Here is a 20900-nt window from a genome sequence, read left to right as displayed (position 1 = left end):
TTCTAGAGAATTCTTAAAAAACAAGGAAACTAGTCAAAATTGGGAGCTTCCAATTTACAAACAAGCTAGTTTGCTTTTGCAAAATAGAAACCAAACAATGTGGGGAATGTTTTTAGAAATTCTTGGACGTTTAGAAAGTCCTAAATTGGGCGTTTTTCCAATTGAAAACGTGGGTTGCTTTATCAGATAAAAACAATCCTTAAAATATCTCCTACATTCTCCTTTTTCTACTTTCCCGCTATAATGTTGTATGTCAAATTTCGACTTCATTTTTGGACAAGTAAATGACCGAATTAGAAAAAATCATAAACTACAAAGTTGTAGATCTCTCAAAGTTCTTCGAAACGAGTACTTACACATTAATTTTGGCCAAAAGGTGAGTAAGTTATGACTGTTTTAGTAAAACGAGTCTATAAGCTAAACTTACAATTGTTTATTTAATTTTTTAATTAAATAAACATATTTCTTCCCATCCAATGAGATAAAAGCTCTATCCATATTTTTCTATAATTCTCAAAATACCCTTTAGTTAACATTTAACTAAATTGGTATTCCCATTCCATCCCATGGTGTGTATACACCATTAGAATTATGTAAATCTTTCCCTTTGCATCAAATGCCACAAAAATAATTCATGTGTGCGAACCAATAAATGCGGGACCCCTATCAAATAGATGTAAACAGGTCATTCGAGTTATGAGTGGGATCGTAGCAGGGATTTAACGATAGATCCTGCAGAACCCACAAGTGGGCCCCACTGTGATTATTGTCTAATAGCTAATGCTACAATCACATTGAGTCAGTGGCCTCCATCGAGACGTTACCCTGAAGATAACCGTCAAATCATCCTACCCCTAATCACATCAAATGTGCAAGTCCATTCTCCAAGTCCACATCTACCGAGTTGAGTCCTACGGGGAGTGGACATTAACTACCCCCTGGGCTCACTCATGGCATACCTTTCAGTCAAGCAGTGTCGGCCCGCAAATGCATTTGCTAAAACCATTTCAAAACCTTTCGTAGTTTTTATTGATGACTATTCGTGTCTGACATGGTTGTGTATTTGTTGAAAGACCGCTCTCAGGTCTTCACTGCTTTTCAAAATTTCCATGTTGAAATAAAGAATCAGTTTAATTGCAATATTAAATGTTTTCATACTGATAATGCTATGGAATTTTTCTCAGCCACGAATGGGTTTTATGATTATCTTTCATCTAATGGGATTCTTCACCAATCCTCCTGTGCCTACACGTCACATCAGAATAGTGTAGCTGAAAGGAAATTACTGTATTTACTTGAAGTTACTCGCACTATCATGTTTCATATGCGAGTTCCTAAGTCATTTTGGGGGGAGGCGGTCTTAACTTCATGTTTTCTTGCGAATCGCCTTCCATCTTCTGTCCTTCGTGGATTCTCTCCGTTTTAGGTATTATACCCTCAGCAGGATCCTTTCCCTCTCACACCTCGGGTCTTTGGGTGCGTCTGCTTCGTCCATCATCTAGGTCCTGGTCGGGACAAATTCGATCCTAGGTCGAAACGGTGTGTCTTTCTGGGTTACTCTAGGAATCAAAAAGGCTACCGTTGTTATAGTCCTTGACTACGTTGATGGTCTGTGTCACCTGATGTTACCTTCTTTGAGTCGGAGGCATTCTTTAGTCCTTCATCTTCCCTTATTTCCAGCCCCTTGGAACCTGAGGCACAATTATCTATTCCTTTACTTCCTGACTCGGCTCAGATACCCTCACAGCCTCCTACTCTAGATGTTCCGCCAGCATCATCTTCCATACCAGTGGCTCCACCACTTGTTGCCAAACACTATCTGCGGCGTTTGCAGAAATATGGTCCTCCACCTCCTTCACTCGAACCATCGCCTTCATCTGTCGAGGTCCCTGACTTGCCTACTCAGGTATCGTATTTACCCTCTTCTGTCATTACTTCCGACTCTCCTATTGTATCTCGCACTCGTTCTTATTCTACATCACATCCTATTTCTCACTTTGTTTCTTATGATCGTCTGACCCCTTCTTTCCAAGCCTTTGTGTCGTCCCTGTCTTCTGTTGTGTTGCCACAGTCATTACAGGAGGCTCTGCTGGCGCGCTGCTATGGATCTAAAAATGGGTGCACTCCATTCAAACCAGACGTGGGATCTTGTTCCTCTTCCTATTGGTACTCAACCGGTAGGCTGTCGTTGGGTGTTCTCCATCAAGTATCTTCCTATGGGACAGTTGAAAGGTTGAAGGCCTGTCTGGTTGCTGAGGGTTATACTCAAACCTTTGGGGTTGACTACCATGAGACATTCTCCCCAGTTGCGAAGATTCCTTCAGTTCGAGTTATACTCTCCATGGCAGTTAATAATGGTTAGACATTACATCAGTTAGACGTCAAGAAGGCCTTCTTACATGGCGACCTCCATGAGTTTGTTTATATGGAGCAGCCTCCAGGGTATGCTGCTAAGGGGGAGATGTCATCCTCTGTTTGCCGCCTTAAGAAATCACTGTATGGCTTGAAACAATCTCCATGGGCATGGTTTGGGAGATTCAGTGAGGCCGTTGTGCACTTTGGGCTTAGGCAGTGTACAGTAGACCATTCAGTGTTCAGTCATCAGTCTTCTGTAGGGTGCATTCTGTTGATTGTGTATGTTGACGGCATCATCATTACAGGTATCAAGTCAGGGGGAATACAGAGGTTGAAGACTTTATTACAAAAAGAGCTTGCTACGAAGGACTTGGGCCGCCTCAGATACTTTCTTGGGATAGAGGTGGCATATTCATCTCGTGGGATATCTCTATCACAGAGGAGGTATGTGTTGGACTTACTGGAAGAAACATGAAACCTTGGAGTAAAACCTGTATCTGCCCCTATGGATCCCAATGTAAAGCTAATTCCATAGGAAGGGGATCTGTTGGAAGACCCTGGCAAGTATAGAAGACCGATGGGTAAGCTCATATACCTTACAGTCACTCGCCCAAATATATCTTATGCTGTAGGGGTGGTTAGTCAGTACATGAGCTCCCCACGTACCTGACACCGGAATGCTGTAATTCAGATTCTTAAATACCTATACCTATAGGGTGCACCTGTAAAAGGTTTATTATTCAAGGGACATGGTCATATGCGAATTGAAGGATTCTCTGATGCTGATTGGGCTGGGTCTCCTGCCGATAGGAGATCAACTACCGGGTACTGTACCTTTGTAGGAGGTAACCTGGTATTGTGGAAGAGCAAAAAACAGGACATCATTGCCAAGTCAAGTGCTGAGGCAGAATACAGAGCGATGGCACACACAGGTACATAGATTATCTGGTTGAGATCGCTTTTATATGAGATCGAGATCGTATCTACATCTCCTTTACAGTTGTATTATGATAACAAGGCTGCTATCTACATTGCAACAAATCCAGTCTTTCATGAACGCACCAAACACATCGAAGTCGATTGCCACTTCATTCGTCAGAGGATTCAGAAAGGAGAAATTTGTATTGTATTTACTCGGTCTACAGATCAGTTGGCTGATATGTTCACAAAGCCATTAAGTAAAGCAAAGTTGAGTGATATCTGTAACAAGCAGGAATGTATAATTTATACATTCAAGCTTGAGGGGGAGTGTTAGAATAAGTATAGCGCATTAGGGTATTATCGTCATTGTACATCCTCTACTTATATATAAATAATTTAGTGAGGGGGAGTCATTCTCTCTAACTCACTTTTCTCTTCTCTTAATTTCTCAACACATTTATATAGCCTAATTTTGATATGCTGCCCATAAACATCTTGCCAAATCGTGACCATTCAAGATAGTTTGATCTAACGATTGTGATCTAGATTCCGGGGTGGTCCGTCTGACTGCTTCTGTGGGTTTGATAGGGACTTCACTTCGTCACAGAACTTCCTGATGATGTATTTTCAGTCTATCAAATCTTATACATCTAAGAACTATTCAGAAATTTTCCTATTCAACTCGGCATTCAGATTTTCAAAAAACAGCGGAAAGATAAATTCATTCATGATCAAAATACCTCTAAGAAAATATTACCATCACCTTCAATATAAATCCAAAACAGATCAAATAACTCACATTATCGTTATAAAAACAATGTGGTTAGATCATATTTTCCTTCAAAAAATTCTAGTGAGAACATATCAAAACAGTCCAGATCTGCCTTCTCTTTTATTTTGAGAAATTTGAAATCTAGAAAACTCCACAAGCACTCCTTAAAAACATTGAGAAAATTTTGAAAATATAATCGTAAATGCCTTTGAAGGGATCTACATCAACCCATCATATTATCCCTGGAGAGCAATACAACTGATGATATAGACATACAGCCTAGAATGAGAAGCATCCCCCTTTTTGTCAGATTGGAAACTCTCTATGATGCCTCGATTGTCGACCTACACTAGATTTGTACTATTCGCTTGGCCTATAGCCACTCTGACACCTTGTAGTAAGACACATACAAAGAAGGAAAGTTGTGGGACAGAGAGGAGAGGAGAACTGAAGGAAGAGATAATTTTTGTGGGAATGAGGATCTTCAAAATCATGGGATACACCCCCTCTTTTATTCCCATTGTGGGACAGAGAGGAGAGGAGAACTGAAGGAAGAGATAACTTTTGTGGGAATGAGGATCTCCAAAATCATGACCCACTCTTTTATTCCCTTAGTGATACAATGTAAATTACATAAACGCTCTTCAATGAGATAATTACATAAACAATGATACTAACAAGAAATATCTACATCATCCACTTTTTTTTGCCTAAAGCCCTTAATTTTCCAATACCTCATCAGTGTAATGGCAACATTGCTATGTGGTGTAGACCAACCGGAGGTATCAAATCACTTAGTTACTCTCCCACCAAGATAATTAAAGAAAACTGTTAGAAATGTATATGTGCCTGAGGGCAATATGGTCTTTGTACTCTTGTTCTCTTTTATGTAGATACATAAGTGAGGGAGAGCTCATCTCCATCTCACTCATTCTTTTCACTCTTCTCTCTTAACATGGTATCAGATCCAGGTTGGGAAGAGTAGTTGGGAAGCTCATTTATCACACAGATACTCGCCAAGATATCTCATATGCAGTGGGGGGTAGTTAGCCAGTTTATGAGTGCGCCACGTACCTCCCACTGGGCAGCTGTGATTCAGATTCGTCGCTATCTAAAAAGCGGGCCAACACCTGCTATTCAAGAAGCATGGGCATGAGAAGTTGGAAGGATTATGTGATGCAGATTGGGCAGGGTCACCAACAGATAGGAGATCCACCACTGGATATTGTACCTTTGTTGGGGGTAACTTAGTGTCATGACAAAGTAAGAAACATGACATAGTTTCCAAGTCAAGCGCAGAACCAGAATATCAAGCCATGTCACATACGAGTGGAGAGCTTATTTGGTTGCGCTTTCTCCTATCTGAGATTGGCTTCTCTTCATCATCCCCAGTCTAGCGTTATTGTGACAATAATGCTGCTATTCACATTGCTACCAATCCTTTATTTCATGAGAGAACCAAGCACATAGAGGTAGACTTCCATTTCATACAAATGGGTGAGATATGCGTTTCCTTCACTTGATCAGTGGATTAGCTAGCTGATGTTTTTACTAAGTCTTTGAGTAAAGCTAAAAAAGGGAGAGGGTAAAGGGGATATTCAGAGTTGCACCGATTGCCGAGGAATTAAGCTAATGAGTAATACACCATGAAGCTTTGGGAGAGGGTAATTGAGCATAGACTACAAAAAGGGACTAAGGTGTCAGAGAATCAGTTTGGCTTCATGCCCCGACGATCGACTGTGGAAGCTATCTTCTTGATTAGGCGGTTAATGGAGAGATTTAGAGAAAATAAAAAGGTCATTCATATGGTTTTCATTGATTTGGAGAAAGTGTATAGGGTTCTCAGGAGTTTTATGTGGTGGGTCCTTGAAAGGAAAAAAATTGCCTACTAAATATGTTGATGTGATTAAGGATATGTTTGATGGAGTAGTAACTAGTGTCAGAACTACAGATGGCATGTCTAGTGAGTTACCAATTACAATAGGATTGCACCAACGATCAGCTCTAAGTCCTTATCTTTTTACGCTAGTTATGGATGAACTTACGGAGGGTATCCAGGATGAGGTGCTGTCGTGTATGTTATTTGCAGATGACATAGTATTAATTGATGAAACCAGAGCAGGAGTTAATGCTAAGTTAGAGTTATGGAGAACTACTTTGGAATCTTAAGGGTTTAGACTGAGCAGGACTAAGACAGAGTATATGGAGTGCAACTTTAGTAATGTAAGGAGGCGGGGCGAGGATGTAGTAAATATGACTGGACAGGAGGTACCTAAGAGGGATATCTTTCGCTATCTTGGTTCAATCCTACATAAGGAAGGAGAGTTTGAAGAGGACGTTAACCACAAAATAAGAGCAGGTTGGTTGAAGTGGAAGCATGCTTCAGGAGTTCTGTGCGACCGTAAAATACCTACCAAGTTGAAGGGAAAGTTTTATAAGACAGCTGTGAGGCCAGCCATGCTGTACGGCTCAAAATGTTGGGCCACCAAGAAGTAGCATGTGCATAAGACGAGTGTGTAGAAAAGGTGGGGGTGGCACCAATTGAGGAGAAGATGAGGGAGCACCGCTTAAGATAGTTTGGGCATATCCAACGTAGGCCTTTGGATGCTCCAGTGAGAAGAAGTGACTAGTGCCAAGTTGATGGAGTAAGAAGAGGTAGGGGCAGACCGAAAACAACTTGGGAAGAAACAGTGAGGAAAGACTTGATGGGTAGGAACATAACACCGAACATGACCTTGGATAGGAGAGAATGGAAGAAAATAATCCTTGTAGACGAACCCAACTAGTGTCAGGATTAGACTTGGTCAATTTGAGCCGGGCAGATCCTTTCACCTTCTTCATGAAAATTTTCTAAAGGATTCATTAGCCAACCCAACTAGTTTGAGACAAAGGCTTAGTTGAGTTTTGAGTAAAGCTAATCTAAATGATATTTGTAACAAGCTAGGAATATATGATATCTACATTCCAGCTTGAGGGGGAGTGTTAGAAGTGTATATGCGCCTAAGGGCAATATGGTCTCTGTACTCTTGCTATATTTTATATAAATACATAAGTGAGGGGGAGCTCATCTCCAACTCACTCATTCTCGTCACTCTTCTCACTTAACAAAAATATTTCTGTCTTTTTCATAATAAGTCCCTAGATTTTATAGAAATGACAAGTTATTCCTAATATCTTGGACAAGGAATTACCCTGGATTTCTAAATTGATCTACATATATTTGCTGTTCTCATATTGATTAAACATCCCTGAATTTTCAGGTATGGCCCGTAGAGTTTCTATGTTGCTGTTTTATTATTTCTCCCCATTCCACACATCGTTTTTCTTTCTTTGCTGTCATGTGCACATGAAGGAAATCAGTTTAGTAACAAACATGACATTCTATGTTGCAAGGATGATGCATCTAAGGAATGTCACACTTAACACTGAAAAAGTCAGGATTCATGTATTTTGTGGCATATTTTATTCGGGTATTAAAAAGTTCCTATTTTTTAACCGACTTAAGAAGTTAGTATTTTAATTTAATAATAGTTCTAACTGAATATGTATTGTCTATATGGTGGAGTACATAAATTAAATTTTACAGTTTCCATGTAAAGCTTGCTGTAGAGAACTGTAAAACTATGGTTATTGCTAGTTTAATAATATGCAACTCAGAAATTATTTGAATAAAAAATCTAGAATTTTTGCACCCAAAGCATGATAGAATCTAATACATTTTGAGATGGGTATTTCACCTGTTTAGATGGACCTGTACAACATTGACATTGGCTGTATTATATTGGTTATGATGTGAATTTTCAAAGTTTATCTGCTCTTTTTCCCTTTTTGTCACATTTGTGAATGAATGTTATCGGATATTTGCAACTCTGTGCAGATTCCATTAGAAGTGGCATCACCACTTCATCCGAATAAGTTGAACGGTTTAAAGCTCGGGTTGGCTGGTGATCACCAATACATAAATGCTGGACTTGCTGTGGCTCTTTGTAGATGTTGGCTTCAAAGCACAGGACACTTGAAGGAGCTATTTTCAAATGTTCGTCAACGCTAATCACCCTCATATTATCACTATTACATTCAAATTTTACTGTGACTGTATGTCCCTGGATTACAGAAAACGAGCACTATATCCTTTCCTATATATAATATATTTAAAACTGGAGTCATGAACCGTCAATTAAATGGAATCAATTAGAACCAAATTGATAACCAAGCTGTTACCTTTGTTGCCTGATCAGTCCAGTTTTTTGGCTGACTGGACACCTTGGACACTTGCACCTATGGACATGAAATTACACTCATGGACACTTACAGATTGAGTGTCGGGATGCCATCATAAAAAACGTCTGACAATTAACACTCCATTTAATGATCACTTAAAAATGAAAAATTACTAATCTCTTATAGGTTGATATCTGGATAGGTTGTTACTATCTAATCAAAGTTCAGTGTTTTTCTTATTTTTGAAATGGCAGCAATTTTATTAATAAAAGGGGAAAGACCCGGCTACCCGAGATGGACAAAGAACAGCCAGAAAGCATACAGGACAGAGGAAAAGCTACGATACTAAAGAAATCAAGGAGGGAGGAAGACGAAGAGTTCTAGCCTCTCTCTTGAAACCCCCTCCTTGGCAAGCCTATCTGCATCTGGGTTTTCACTTCTTCTAACTTGTTTGAAGGAGATAAGGGATCTGGCTATCCTATCTTGGATCTCATCGATCCAATGTGCAAATCTCCACTGATGAGCTGGAGATCCTTGCAGCCATCTAAAGACATTAAGAGAATCCCCCTCGACTATTAGATGATCGAAAAGGTTTGCCTCAATGAGCTGCAACCCTTGAAGAACCGCTCTAATCTCCGCCTCATTTGAGTCCGTCGTCCCCAGCGGCCCGGAGAAGGCTAACGACAACACCCCCTGATCATCTCTCAAGAGGCCTCCTACTCCAGCTGGCCCCGGGTTGCCCATACTCGATTCATCATAATTCAGTTTCAACTTCCCTGCCTCTGGTGGAATCCACATGTTATTGGCTGCCTGAGCCTGCTCTGATAGTCATACATCTCTCCACTCATACCATAGGTCATGAGCTGAGATGAATCTCAAGTCTGGGGGAATTTTACCTAAGCACTAATCAAGGCTATCTCCTTGATAAATATATAATGAGACTGTTGGACTCGAAATTTTATAAAGAAGGGTATAATAGTGAAATCTCTTTGCAAAATGAGAAGAGAGAAAAAGGGGTCGCTACACATTACGTTATTCCCTAAAGTGAATATGGATAAATATAAATTCAAAGTACTTTAATAAAGAGAACAAAAAAAAAAGGTGCCTACGACTAAGGGAAGATAAATCCCTAAATTTTTGGTGATAAAGTAACTCTCGCAAAGGAAGAAGTGAATCATCCACTTTTCAAAAAAAAAAGAAAAGAAGTTACATAACTCCCCACAAAAGGGGAAGTGGAGATCTTGAAGTTCAGAGATAAGGGGTGAGGTGGCAGTTACCAACCACTTCAAGAAAGTTCTATAAATAAGAATTCGATCCTTTAGAAAAGGGGATCCAATCCTAGAGAAAAAAAGAGGGTTACGCAAAGGAGGAGCAAAGGAAGAGCAAAGAAGGAAGCAGAAAAACAAAGGAAAGGTAAATATTTCCAGAATAGTTCTCTTTCCGTTTTTCATTTTTGCAGAGTTCATCTAAAAAGGAGAGAAGTACTTTTGAGTCTCTTCCAGGAGACTCAAAAGGAAGAAGACCTTTCTCTACCGGGGACCTGGGAGAAAGATAAAGAAACTCTTTTAAGTCTTTTCAAGGAGACTCGAAAGAAAGACGAAATTTCTCTTCTGGTGTATGGGAGAAAGATGCCAGAACACCTTTCTCTTCCGGTGTACGGGAGAAAGATGCCAGAAGACCTTTCTCTTCCAGGATCCGAGAGAAAGATGAAAAGAAGACCTTTCTCTACCAGGATTCAGGAGAAAGATGATAAAGAAAACCTTTTAAGTTTCCTTCCAGAAGACTAAAAAGGAAAAGAAGACCTTTTTCTGCCGGGATCCGGGAGAAAGATGAAATGACTCAAGAGAGTTCTTCTTTCGGAGAACTCTCTTACAAAAGAGTCTTCTTCTTTCGGGTAGAGAATCAAGTCTCCAGACAAGAGCGTATAGAGAGCCCATTGCTCACACTAAGATTGTGTAGAGAGAATCTATGTTTTCACATAGTAATGATCAAAGAATCAAATCAATATCGTATTAGATGTGCTATCTGCTTGCGTTCTTTATCCGCTCTTTGATTGAGAGTATAGTCAAGATGGTGCTTGTTGTTGCACCAGGAGATGTTGCACCGGGTGCTAAAGCTTGGGTGTTTTGTACCATTGAGCAAAGATGGGTTGTAATTGTATAGCGGTATCTGAATCATCTGAGGTGACTCAAAGGTTTCTCTCTTCCGGGAGAACCCTTTACAAAAGAGTCGAAAATAACTCAGAAACAAAAATCATCAAAGAGTCAAATTCACTCTCTCTTGGGATGATAATCAAAACTTGTACTTTGATAGGGAACCTCTTGATGGATAATCAGAGGTATTTTCTTCTTCAAGAAATGTAATTAATGGCTAATAAAGCCGGAAGTGTACGATCCCTTCCAAAATTATAAAACCGCTTCTCGCAAGAGGGAAATTTGATCTCAATGGATTTTGTGTGTGATTCTCTTTTTTCATGCATGTAAAATTTGTTGCGAATCAAGACCCATTAACTAGACCCTTTCCTTTCTTTCCAAAGTATCCAGGTAGTGGCTAAGAGGGTACTTTCAAAGGATTTTTCCTCTTTTTGGTCATGGCACAAAGGACCAATTTTCCAACAAGTCTTCCGCTTTGAGCAGGAGACCCAAGATACTGCGTAATAGCCTCACACCTCCAAGGCAACTTGATCGGAGCATATGGCCAACTGTCTCCTCTACCTCTACACAAAGAGCACAGTGATAAATAATCACCATATGACGATTCTGCAGATGGTCTACAGTTTGAAACTGCATTTTGATGGGTTTTTTTTCTAATCAAAGTTTAGTGTTAAGTGCTAACACCAATAGCATTTGCTAAATGTTCGACTGCAACAATTACAATCTCTTTTCTTGATGGTTATTATATGTTATGATTTATGGATGCAACTTTGGAGTATAGGTTGATCGTTATCGAAATTAACTACATCCAATGATCAATTATTTTTTTCCATCCTAAGGTGGAGGGGGCCTCAAAGGTTTCGGAGTTCCGACCCATGAGCTTGGTGGGTTGCCTATACAAATTGTTGGCAAAAGTTTTAGCTGATCGCTTGAAAATTATCCTTCCTTTGATTATTTCGGATAGTCAAAGTGCTTTTGTTAGTAGGAGGCAAATATTGGATTGTTCTCTCATTGCTAACGAAGCAATTGACTTCTACCTGATGGCTGGGAAAGGTGGTGTTTTATGTAAATTGGATATGGAGAAAGCTTATGATAGAGTTGAGTGGGATTGTTTGGACTACCTCCTTGGGAGAATGGGCTTTAGTAGTAGATGGCGAGGATGGATCTGAAAGTGTGTTTCCTCGGCTTGGTTTTCTATTCTTATTAATGGATCCCCTAGGGGTTTCCTTAAATCATCTAGAGGACTAAGGCAGGGGGATCCCCTTTCTCCCTTTTTGTTTGTTATTATTGTTGAGATTATGTGCAGACTGATGAAAAAAGGAAACAGTTTGGGGCTTTTTGAAGGGTTCAAGATCGACAGTGATTGTGTGGAAGTTTCGTTGCTCCAATTTGCAGATGACACCCTTCTCTTTTGTGCTCCTGAGGAAAATCAGATTTTGAATTTAAAGGCCACTCTCAGATGCTATGAAATGATTTCGGGTTAGAGATCCAACTTCCAGAAATCTAGACTGTATGCTCTGAATACTCCTCAGCAGGAGTTGTGTTTTCATTAGCATTTTGGGTTGTAAGGTGGAGGCTTACCTTCTTATCTTGGTCTTCCTCTTAGAGTTGGGAGACCCAAGAAGGCCTTCTGGGATCCTATTGTGGAAAGAATTGAGAGGAGATTAGAAACGTGGAAAAGAAACTTGTATCCAAAGGAGGTCGATTAACACTTGTTAAAGCAGTGGTAGGAAACATTCCTATCTACTTCTTATCATTGTTCAAATGTCCTATGAATGTGGTTCTGAGGCTTGAGCAAATCCAACGTAGGTTTCTTTGTGGGCGATCTAAGGATAAGAAAGGTTTTTCGTTGGTCAAATGGAAATCTATTTGTCTTCCAATTGAGAATAGGGTTCTGGGCATTAGAAGAGTTAGAGACTTCAATCATGGTCTTTTAAGAAAATGGTTATGGAGGTTTGGGTTGGAGGAATCTGCATTATGGGTTAAGGTGATTGGGAGCAAATATGCTTTCTCGGCTGGTAATTGGGGGTCGGAGGACTTATATAAGAAGAAGTCACTGACTGTGTGGCGAGATGTTCATAAGCTGAGCTATCTTTTTGATGGGGGAATTAAATATAAAGTTTATTCGGGTAACCGTATTAGATGTTGGTTTGATGCATGGTGTTCGAGAGACTCTCTGATGGTGTTGTTCCCTGATTTATTTGCGGTCGCCTCTCAAAAGGAGGCTCTAGTTTGTGAATGCTTCAAATGGGAGGGTACCAGTGTGACTTGGACTCCGATGTTCAGAAGGAATTTCCTTGATGGGGATTTGGGCTCAATATCTCAGCTATTGACCTTGATTGGGGGTTTCTACATCAAAAGAACTGGCTTTGATAAGAGAGTATGGATCTGGAATTCGTCTGGTCTCTTTTCTGTTAAATCTTTTTATCATCATCTAGTGCCCTGCGGTGTACCCTCTATCTCAGCCAAGGTATGGAAATTTTATTGCCCTCCCAGGGTTAGTTTTTTTGGTTGGGCGGTTGTCCATGGAAGGATTCAAACGATTGACTTCCTCTGGAAACGGGGCATGTCGCTTGTAGATCATTGCCCCTTGTGCTTGGAAGATGGTCAGTCTATTAACCATCTTTTTATCCATTGCAAGGTTGTTAGAGAGGTGTGGAGTCGCATTCTTGTGCGATTTGGAATTTGTTGGATTTTTCCTCTGTCAATCCCTGAATTAATGTCTTATTGGGAGAGTGTACCGTGGAAAAAGAAAGGAAAGGTGTTATGGAGAATTAGTCCTCTTGCATTTTGGTGGGTAATTTGGAATGAGAGAAATGCTAGTCTTTGATGGGGTGGCCAAATCCCCATATTGGCTATATATAAAAGTAATTGCTCTCTCTATTGCTTAGGCGAAAAGTCTTTCATTGTTTAAATTTGTCTCAGCCTTTGATTTATGGGAGGGGTGGCAAGTAGTTTGCAATGAAAGTGAATTTAGACCTCGAACCATTGAACATTGGGAGCTGCCCCCTGTGGACCTCCTCAATATCATTTTTGACGGGTCTAGCTTAGGCAATCCGGGGTCGGCTGGTATTGGAGGGCTTTGTAGGGATGCTTTTGGATTGATCTTATGGTCCTTTTCTGGCCCCATTGGAGTTGGGGACTCAACTGAGGTGGAGGTTAAAGCGGCGTATCATGGAATCAAGAAAATGGATAGGAATCTTTTTATCAAGACAAAAGTGGGAGATTCTAAAAATGTGGTGAGGTGGCTGTCGGGTTCAGCGGCGCCCCCGTGGAGGTTTTTGTCTTTTTTTGAAGAAATTGCAGACTCAACTCTCGGCTCTTCTATTGTCTTTAAGCGTCTAAAGAGATCTGCTAATTCCGAAGTAGGCTCTCTAGTGAGGGATGGTGTGACTAGGTGGGTTTGGAATGTTTGACTTCCTCCATCCTTGAGTCTGTGGTTTTCTTTGTATTTTCTATCCTCTGTATGTTCCTCTGAGGACTTTCTCGGTTCTCTTTATTAATTCATTATTTTTTTCCATCCTAAACAGTTGCAGTAATGGCAAGTTAATAGTGACTTACAGAAACCACCAAGCCATAAACTCAAACGTTTTTAGCCTGATTCGAGGATAACCTCAGGGATTTCCGGGATATCTTTCCAATTAGCAGCTGTCAATCTTGGGATTTATGATGTATAAACTGTCATTACATACCTTTCCAGACTAGTCCACAATAGTAGTAACAGCATCCTAATAATTAAAAGAACTGAGGATAAGTATTTAAGTTGGCACTTGTGAATTATTTGTTGATTGTTAATGTCAAGCCCCAAACCACATTCCATGGCGAACACAACAACGTCACATACTTGTAAAGTTGCCTTCACAAGCATGCAAGGCTAGCAATAAACAAAACCATGTTCAACAAACTAAATCCAAATAACCATTCAACCTCAAAGTAAATAAATCCATTACAATCCATGTTCAATTTCTCTCATCCCAATGCTAAATAAAATAAATGAGTCTAAAGCTCTCTAATACTCCCTAGTAACCTTATAAAGCAAATAATGAAATCTTCAAATAATCCTCCATCGCTGCTCCAACGTCAAGCTGGAATCATGCCTCGAGATCTGAAATTGTTAAATAAGGGTGAGCTAAACGCGCTCATGTGATGTAATAAGAAACTACACTAACAGAGATGGCACTAAAAGCAGAAGCAATCAAAGACGGTAAGGCATTCAATGATAACAGTAATTGGTAGTTCAATGGGCATCAATCTCAGAAATAAGGCATCATTCAATTCCAATATTCGATATGGGTGTGAAATTTGATAGGTCAGATTTTCTTGAGACATTGATAGTGTTATGTTTATTGATTCGATATATGTCTACTATATGACAGTAATTACACTGGCCAGTTGTATTCAAGTGCCTACAGTATTATGCATTCCCCCATTGGCTAAGGGTCCAAAATAAACTAGCATCCCAAGAAAAACTGATTCGATATTCATAAGGGTTAGGTATTCAATAGCATGTGGTTCAAAAAGGTTCATAATGGGTGTACAGTCTCAATCTATAAGGTATCATGGTTTTCAATATTCAATAGGGTGCAATAATCAATAATCTGAATTGTTTTTCAAATAGTAAAGCATGTGAACAATAAGAATCTTGTCAAAGGTTTGGAATAACCAATTAATATAGACCCTTATTGCTCACCTCAATTGAAGTTCGAAATCCTTTTCACAGTACACCTTGGTTACCTACAATCAATAATATGAATATTCCCCATGAGTTCCATGATAAATATCAGTCCTATTAGGCATATATATATCCTTCCACTGACTCAAGACACCCTTTGGTACTCAATCGGAAAAGAATCGATAAACCGTCCTATGATTCTTGTTAGTATTTTTGAATTTTCATCATTATAAAGTTTCTGAAACTTTCCGAAACTATTTTTAACAGAAAGAATGCGTTTTCGGCATATCCGTAGAGTACAAGAGCGTCGAAAACGGACGAGAAACGAAGAAGTTATGAATTTTCGAAGTTTAATCTGCCAGGGGAAACAATGCCGCGCCGGACGTCCAGGAATATTTCAATTTGCCCGACTGCACACAATCGGACGTCCGCCATTTTTGCTGGTCGTTCGCCCCTGCGCGGACCCAGTTTCCCCCTAAATGTGACTTTTTCACGATTCTTGACACTAAAACGGCCATAACTCATACGTTTGAATTCCAAATCGCGTGGGTCGGATCCGTTGGATTCGTATCGACAAAAGGAATCCATCCAAGGTTTTAAATCTCGGTTTCGGTTTCGGTACGAAATTTCGGACGAAATCTTGTAAAAATTTCACCGAAATTTCCGAAACGTTTCACCGAAATTTCCGAAATTTCACTGAAATTTTGTACTTCACCGAAACGTTTCACCGAAATTTCCGAAATTTCACCGAAATGAAACGTTTCGGCCGAAATTTCCGAAACGTTTCGGCGAAGTTTGGTACTTTTCCGACTCACAGTGAATTTCGTTTCGGTTTCCACCGAAACCGAAATATTTCGGCCGAAATGAAACGTTTCGGCCGAAATTTAAAACCATGAATCCATCTAACCCAATTTCATGCTCTGAAATATTTAAATCTAATTACTAAAATTAATCTAAACTTTTAGGGCATAAAACCACAACCCAAATCTTAGGGTTCTAATTCAACTTCTTGATCTTTTAGGGATCTACGATTTCGCCCTTTAGATCAGGACACAAAAAATCCTAATTAGTTTATCTTATTAAAACTTATTAATCTTGTTTCAGTTTTCTCTAATCACATAAACAAATATGACTCAACGTTCTTACCCGGATTCATAGAAGAAGGCTCTGCGATAGATTCTCCGAGGTCGTTTGTTGATATCTCTCTCTCTTCTAGGGCTGCAGAAACGATTAGGGCTGATTTATATTCTGCAGAATCCCTAAATGATATATTTATAGTTTTCAGTTGAAAGTCCTAACCCTAATAGGACTTGAAAGACAAAAACGCCCTCCCCTTTGGAAGGGTGGACGAAAATTTAAGTAAGGGTATTTTGGGTATCAAAATTTCGGGTGTTCACATTCTACCCTAGTTACAAAAAATTCGTTTTTGAAATTTACGCACTAAATTAGCTTTTCATTCTGAACAATTCTTAAGCTGAGTCGTAATACACAGGGCAATATAATTCTATACTTTGACTTTTTCTTATTCACTTCACACACTAAACAATTACCAAGGAGGGGCCACTATCATAAGGCCAGCACATGACATCCTAGGGAGAAAATGTAGCTCTGGGCTAGGATTCACACAACATTCACCATGTTCTCTCCAGACAATTTCATTTAATTGCCCCACTAAGGTGGCTAATCCTGGCTGTCAAAGTACAACTTAATAACACACTTATAGATTTCAAACAGAATTTTGTTTTCATTCCTAGGTTCATTACATTAAAGGTAGAATCTGGAATATGAATGATTCAACGGCCATAACAACGATAGCGGTCTCTTACAGTTTATCGAATAAAATTTCAAATTAGATTAATACATACGAGATAAGTCTCTCTCTGAACACAGAACAAGGATAAAATTTAATTGGTCACAATCCAATAAATTTAGAGGGTTCTAACCAAAGGCATAGATCAAGTATATGATAAGATATAAGGGATTCGAACGTGCATCACAAGTCGATTTTCGGAGTTCAGTTTATCACATTTTGATAGGATTTAAAAGGGTTTAGGTTCTGAACACGGATCACCTAGTCAAATTGTAACACATTCACTAGATTTAGAGGGGGTTAAATCTCACTGATAAGTTCAACTATATGAGGTGGTTTCTTTCGATTATAAATAAACAAATTGTTCTCCTCTCTTTTTTTATATAGCTCCAAGTTTTCAAAATCTTGGGTTAAAAGACTTTGCTAAACTGGTTCATTACTAAATTCTTTTATCTCGAAGTTTTTCATATCTCAAAATTTTCTACTTGCAAACTAAGATGAGACGGTTATCTAAGGGCGGAACAAAGGTCTTATTACAATAAATTATACTTTAAAAACACATACAAAAGTACAAATTCTTAGCTCTTCTAATGGTAGATAGAGGTTAAGGGCGAAACTTAGAGTCAGATTCAAATTACAACAACACACAATATCTATAAGTTTGCTCAAGAAAATTTTCTTTTAATATTTGCACCCAAACAGTAAGTTCTTGCTTCCCATTTGTATAGCTCAAATAATACTTATGGGGTTCGTACAAAATTCAGTTTGGCCTTCTACGTTCATTATATTTCTGAACGTGAGGTCCAAAATGTGAACGATCGGTGATCATTAGTATCACATATAGTTTAAGACTCGATTGCTAATGAGCTTTTGTAATTGAAGCACTCTTCTAGTATTTCAGAATCGATGACGATATACAATAACATAAGTTTAGTTTCCTCAAGGGAGTTGAGTTTTTTTTTTTTTAAAAGTAGCTGAGTATTAAAATTTTCAAATTTGAGGCTTTGTAGAACAAGTTCAATACTAATTTTGTTTATCCTGGGGTTTCTTTTATCTTGAAATTTTCCACTAACAAGCGAAGACAAAATGGCCACCTAAGGACTGTGACGATAGCCATATTACAATGGCTTACTCTAAGGTTCAAATTCGAAACACATATACGTTTCACATTTACAGAGTACCAAATTTATCTTTCCAATTTGACCAACTAAGGTTGAGGTAAAACTTAGGGCCAGATTCAAATTACAATAACACACATTATATCAGATGAGATTGATACCAATTGAATTCGGTTTCCTCAATTTCAAGGGCAAAAATTTTTTTCCACTGAATTTATTCAGATGCCATACTAATGATCTTTGATCTTATTCAATTAAAGAGGTTTATTGGAAAGTAATCCAAACTTTACCCCGTACACTAGGAAAACGTAAGGAAAGATATAGAATTCTCATCAGATCGGTGATGTTTCACTATATTGGATAACAATCAACCATATCTTGGCGAGGATGTGCTCAAGACAGAGCAAATCATTCAGATTCCCATTCAAAGATGATTACAAGATGAATAAGGTGTATATTTGTGATTCGAAGTAATCATAGAGCAAAATCAAACGGTGCCTGTCACAGAGAAAATCAAATCCCTAACTCATTCTCATTCTCTAGCTTTGTCTCAGAACACTAGAACCAATCCTATCTTCTCACACCAAAACGCTGAATCACAATTTCATCCAAGGGCTTCTAGTGCACACAACTCACAACACCGTCCCATACCAGCATGGTTAACTTATATACTAAACCAAAATGCCCCTAGTCCAAATGAGCTGACTATATTGTCATACCCCATAAGTAACAAATTCTCATATTGAAATAAGCACTCCAAATACATTCAAGCTCACCATGTTGTCCCATACCAACACAGCCAACTCACACGCGAAACCAAAGGCTCTATATCCTTATGAGGGACTGAGCTATCTCACACAAGTACAACAAATCCATATGCTGAACCAAGCGTCTCGGTGCATGCAAAATCATCATACCATCCCCTCTCATTCTAACATGGCTAACCCACATGTTGAACCAAGCGTCCCTGGTGCACGTGAGTTTATCGTGTGGTCTCTAAATAGCACAACTAACTCATGTGCAACCAGGCGTCCCTGGTGCACGTGAGTTTATCGTGTGGTCTCTAAATAGCACAACTAACTCATGTGCAACAAGTCCATCATGCCATCCTCCCAGTTATTTCATCATTGATGTCCAATATTATCAATTTAAACAATAATTATCTCAAAATCCATATCTTCAACTTTTACAAAATCCTCATTAATAGCTCGTCAATTCGCCCATAGTCAAATAAACACTTCCCATTTTCTACCCTGTTAGATTTTCGATATTTTCTTATCTGAATTAATAGACAATTATGTTCTCACTACTTACAAAATCACCAAGCTGAACTCAGATAGTTATTGGATTCAAACTACCCCGTCTCAATGTCACGAACCGGTTCCTCAAAATCCATAAGTTCAAATATTAGCTTTCAATAGTTTATAGGGTCATTAGTCTAAACTCGCATAGTGTACAATTTTGTAACTCACTACTTTCTAGTGTCATCAACTATGTTCATGACTCATCTACTATTTATCTAGATTTTCATAATGCACTAGATCGTGCCTAAGATTCCCTTAGTTTACAAAGTCATTGATGACACCTTAAGTCTAAAATGGTCACGAGTCATTCTCTCGAAAATCTGTTAAGAACTTTCTTGATTCTAACATCCAAATTTTCTAGTCAACCTCACTTTTGCAATTTCAAACACCTAGGACCTAAAGCCTAGGCTCTGATACCACTTTTTTGTCATGCCTCAAACCACATTCCATGGCTTGCAACACAACAGCGTCACATACCTGTGAAGGTTGCCTTCACAAGCATGCAAGGCTAGCAATAAACAAAACCATGCTCAGCAAACTAAATCCAAATAACCATTCCACCTCAAAGTAAATAAATCCATTTCAATCCATGTTCAATTTCTCTCATCCCAATGCTAAATAAAATAAATGAGTCTAAAGCTCTCTAATACTCCCTAGTAACCTTATAAAGCAAATAATTAAATCTTCAGATAATCCTCCATTGCTGCTCCAAGTCAAGCTGGAATCACGCCTCGAGATCTGAAATTGTTAAATAAGGGTGAGCTAAACACGCTCATGTGATGTAATAAGAAACTACACTAACAGAGATGGCACCAAAAGCAGAAGCAATCAAAGACGGTAAGGCATTCAATGATAACAGTAATTGGTAGTTCAATGGGCATCAATCTCAGAAATAAGGCATCATTCAATTCTAATATTCGATATGGGTGTGAAATTTGATAGGTCAGATTTTCTTGAGACATTGATAGTGTTATGTTTATTGATTCGATATATGTCTACTATATGACAGTAATTACACTGGCCAGTGGTATTTAAGTGCCAACAGGATTATGCATTCCCCCATTGGCTAAGGGTCCAAAATAAACTAGCATCCCAAGAAAAACTGATTCGATATTCAGAAGGGTTAAGTATTCAATAGCATGTGGTTCATAATGGGTGTACAGTCTCAATCTATAAAGTATCATGGTTTTCAATATTCAATAGGGTGCAATAATCAATAATATGAATTGGTTTTCAAACAGTAAAGCATGTGAACAATAAGAATATTGTCAAAAAGGGTTTAGGATAATCCATCAGTATAGTCCCTTATTACTCACTTCGATTGAAGTTCGAAATCCTTTTCACATTACACCTTGGTTACTTACAATCAAGAATATGAATATTCCCCATGAGTTTCATGATAAATATCAGTCCTATTAGGCATATATATCCTTCCACTGACTCAAGACACCCTTTGGTACTCAATCGGAAAAGAATCGGTAAACCGTCCTATGGTTCTTATTAGTATTTTTGAATTTTCATCATTATAAAGTTTCCAAAACTTTTTAAAACTATTTTTAACAGAAAGAATGCGT

General features: G+C 38.8%; 1 protein-coding gene across 3 annotated transcripts in view; it reads left to right on the top strand.

The window, feature by feature from the left end:
* DFC (DHFS-FPGS homolog C) overlaps nucleotides 1–20900 on the top strand; it is a 123344-nt gene that overhangs the window by 80188 nt on the left and 22256 nt on the right. For all 3 annotated transcript variants that reach the window (XM_077363314.1, XM_077363315.1, XM_077363313.1), the window contains exon 11: nucleotides 7926–8084. In XM_077363314.1, coding sequence (XP_077219429.1) covers nucleotides 7926–8084 — 159 coding nt within the window. The remainder of the gene's footprint in view (nucleotides 1–7925; nucleotides 8085–20900) is intronic.

The sequence above is a fragment of the Tasmannia lanceolata genome, unplaced genomic scaffold (assembly GCF_043159265.1).
Source record: "Tasmannia lanceolata isolate RefF3 unplaced genomic scaffold, GAP_Taslan_0.1 ptg000019l, whole genome shotgun sequence".
In the NCBI taxonomy this organism is placed as follows: Eukaryota; Viridiplantae; Streptophyta; class Magnoliopsida; order Canellales; family Winteraceae; genus Tasmannia; species Tasmannia lanceolata.
Note: the sequence above shows the minus strand (reverse complement) of the source record. Positions and strands in the feature narration are given on the sequence as shown.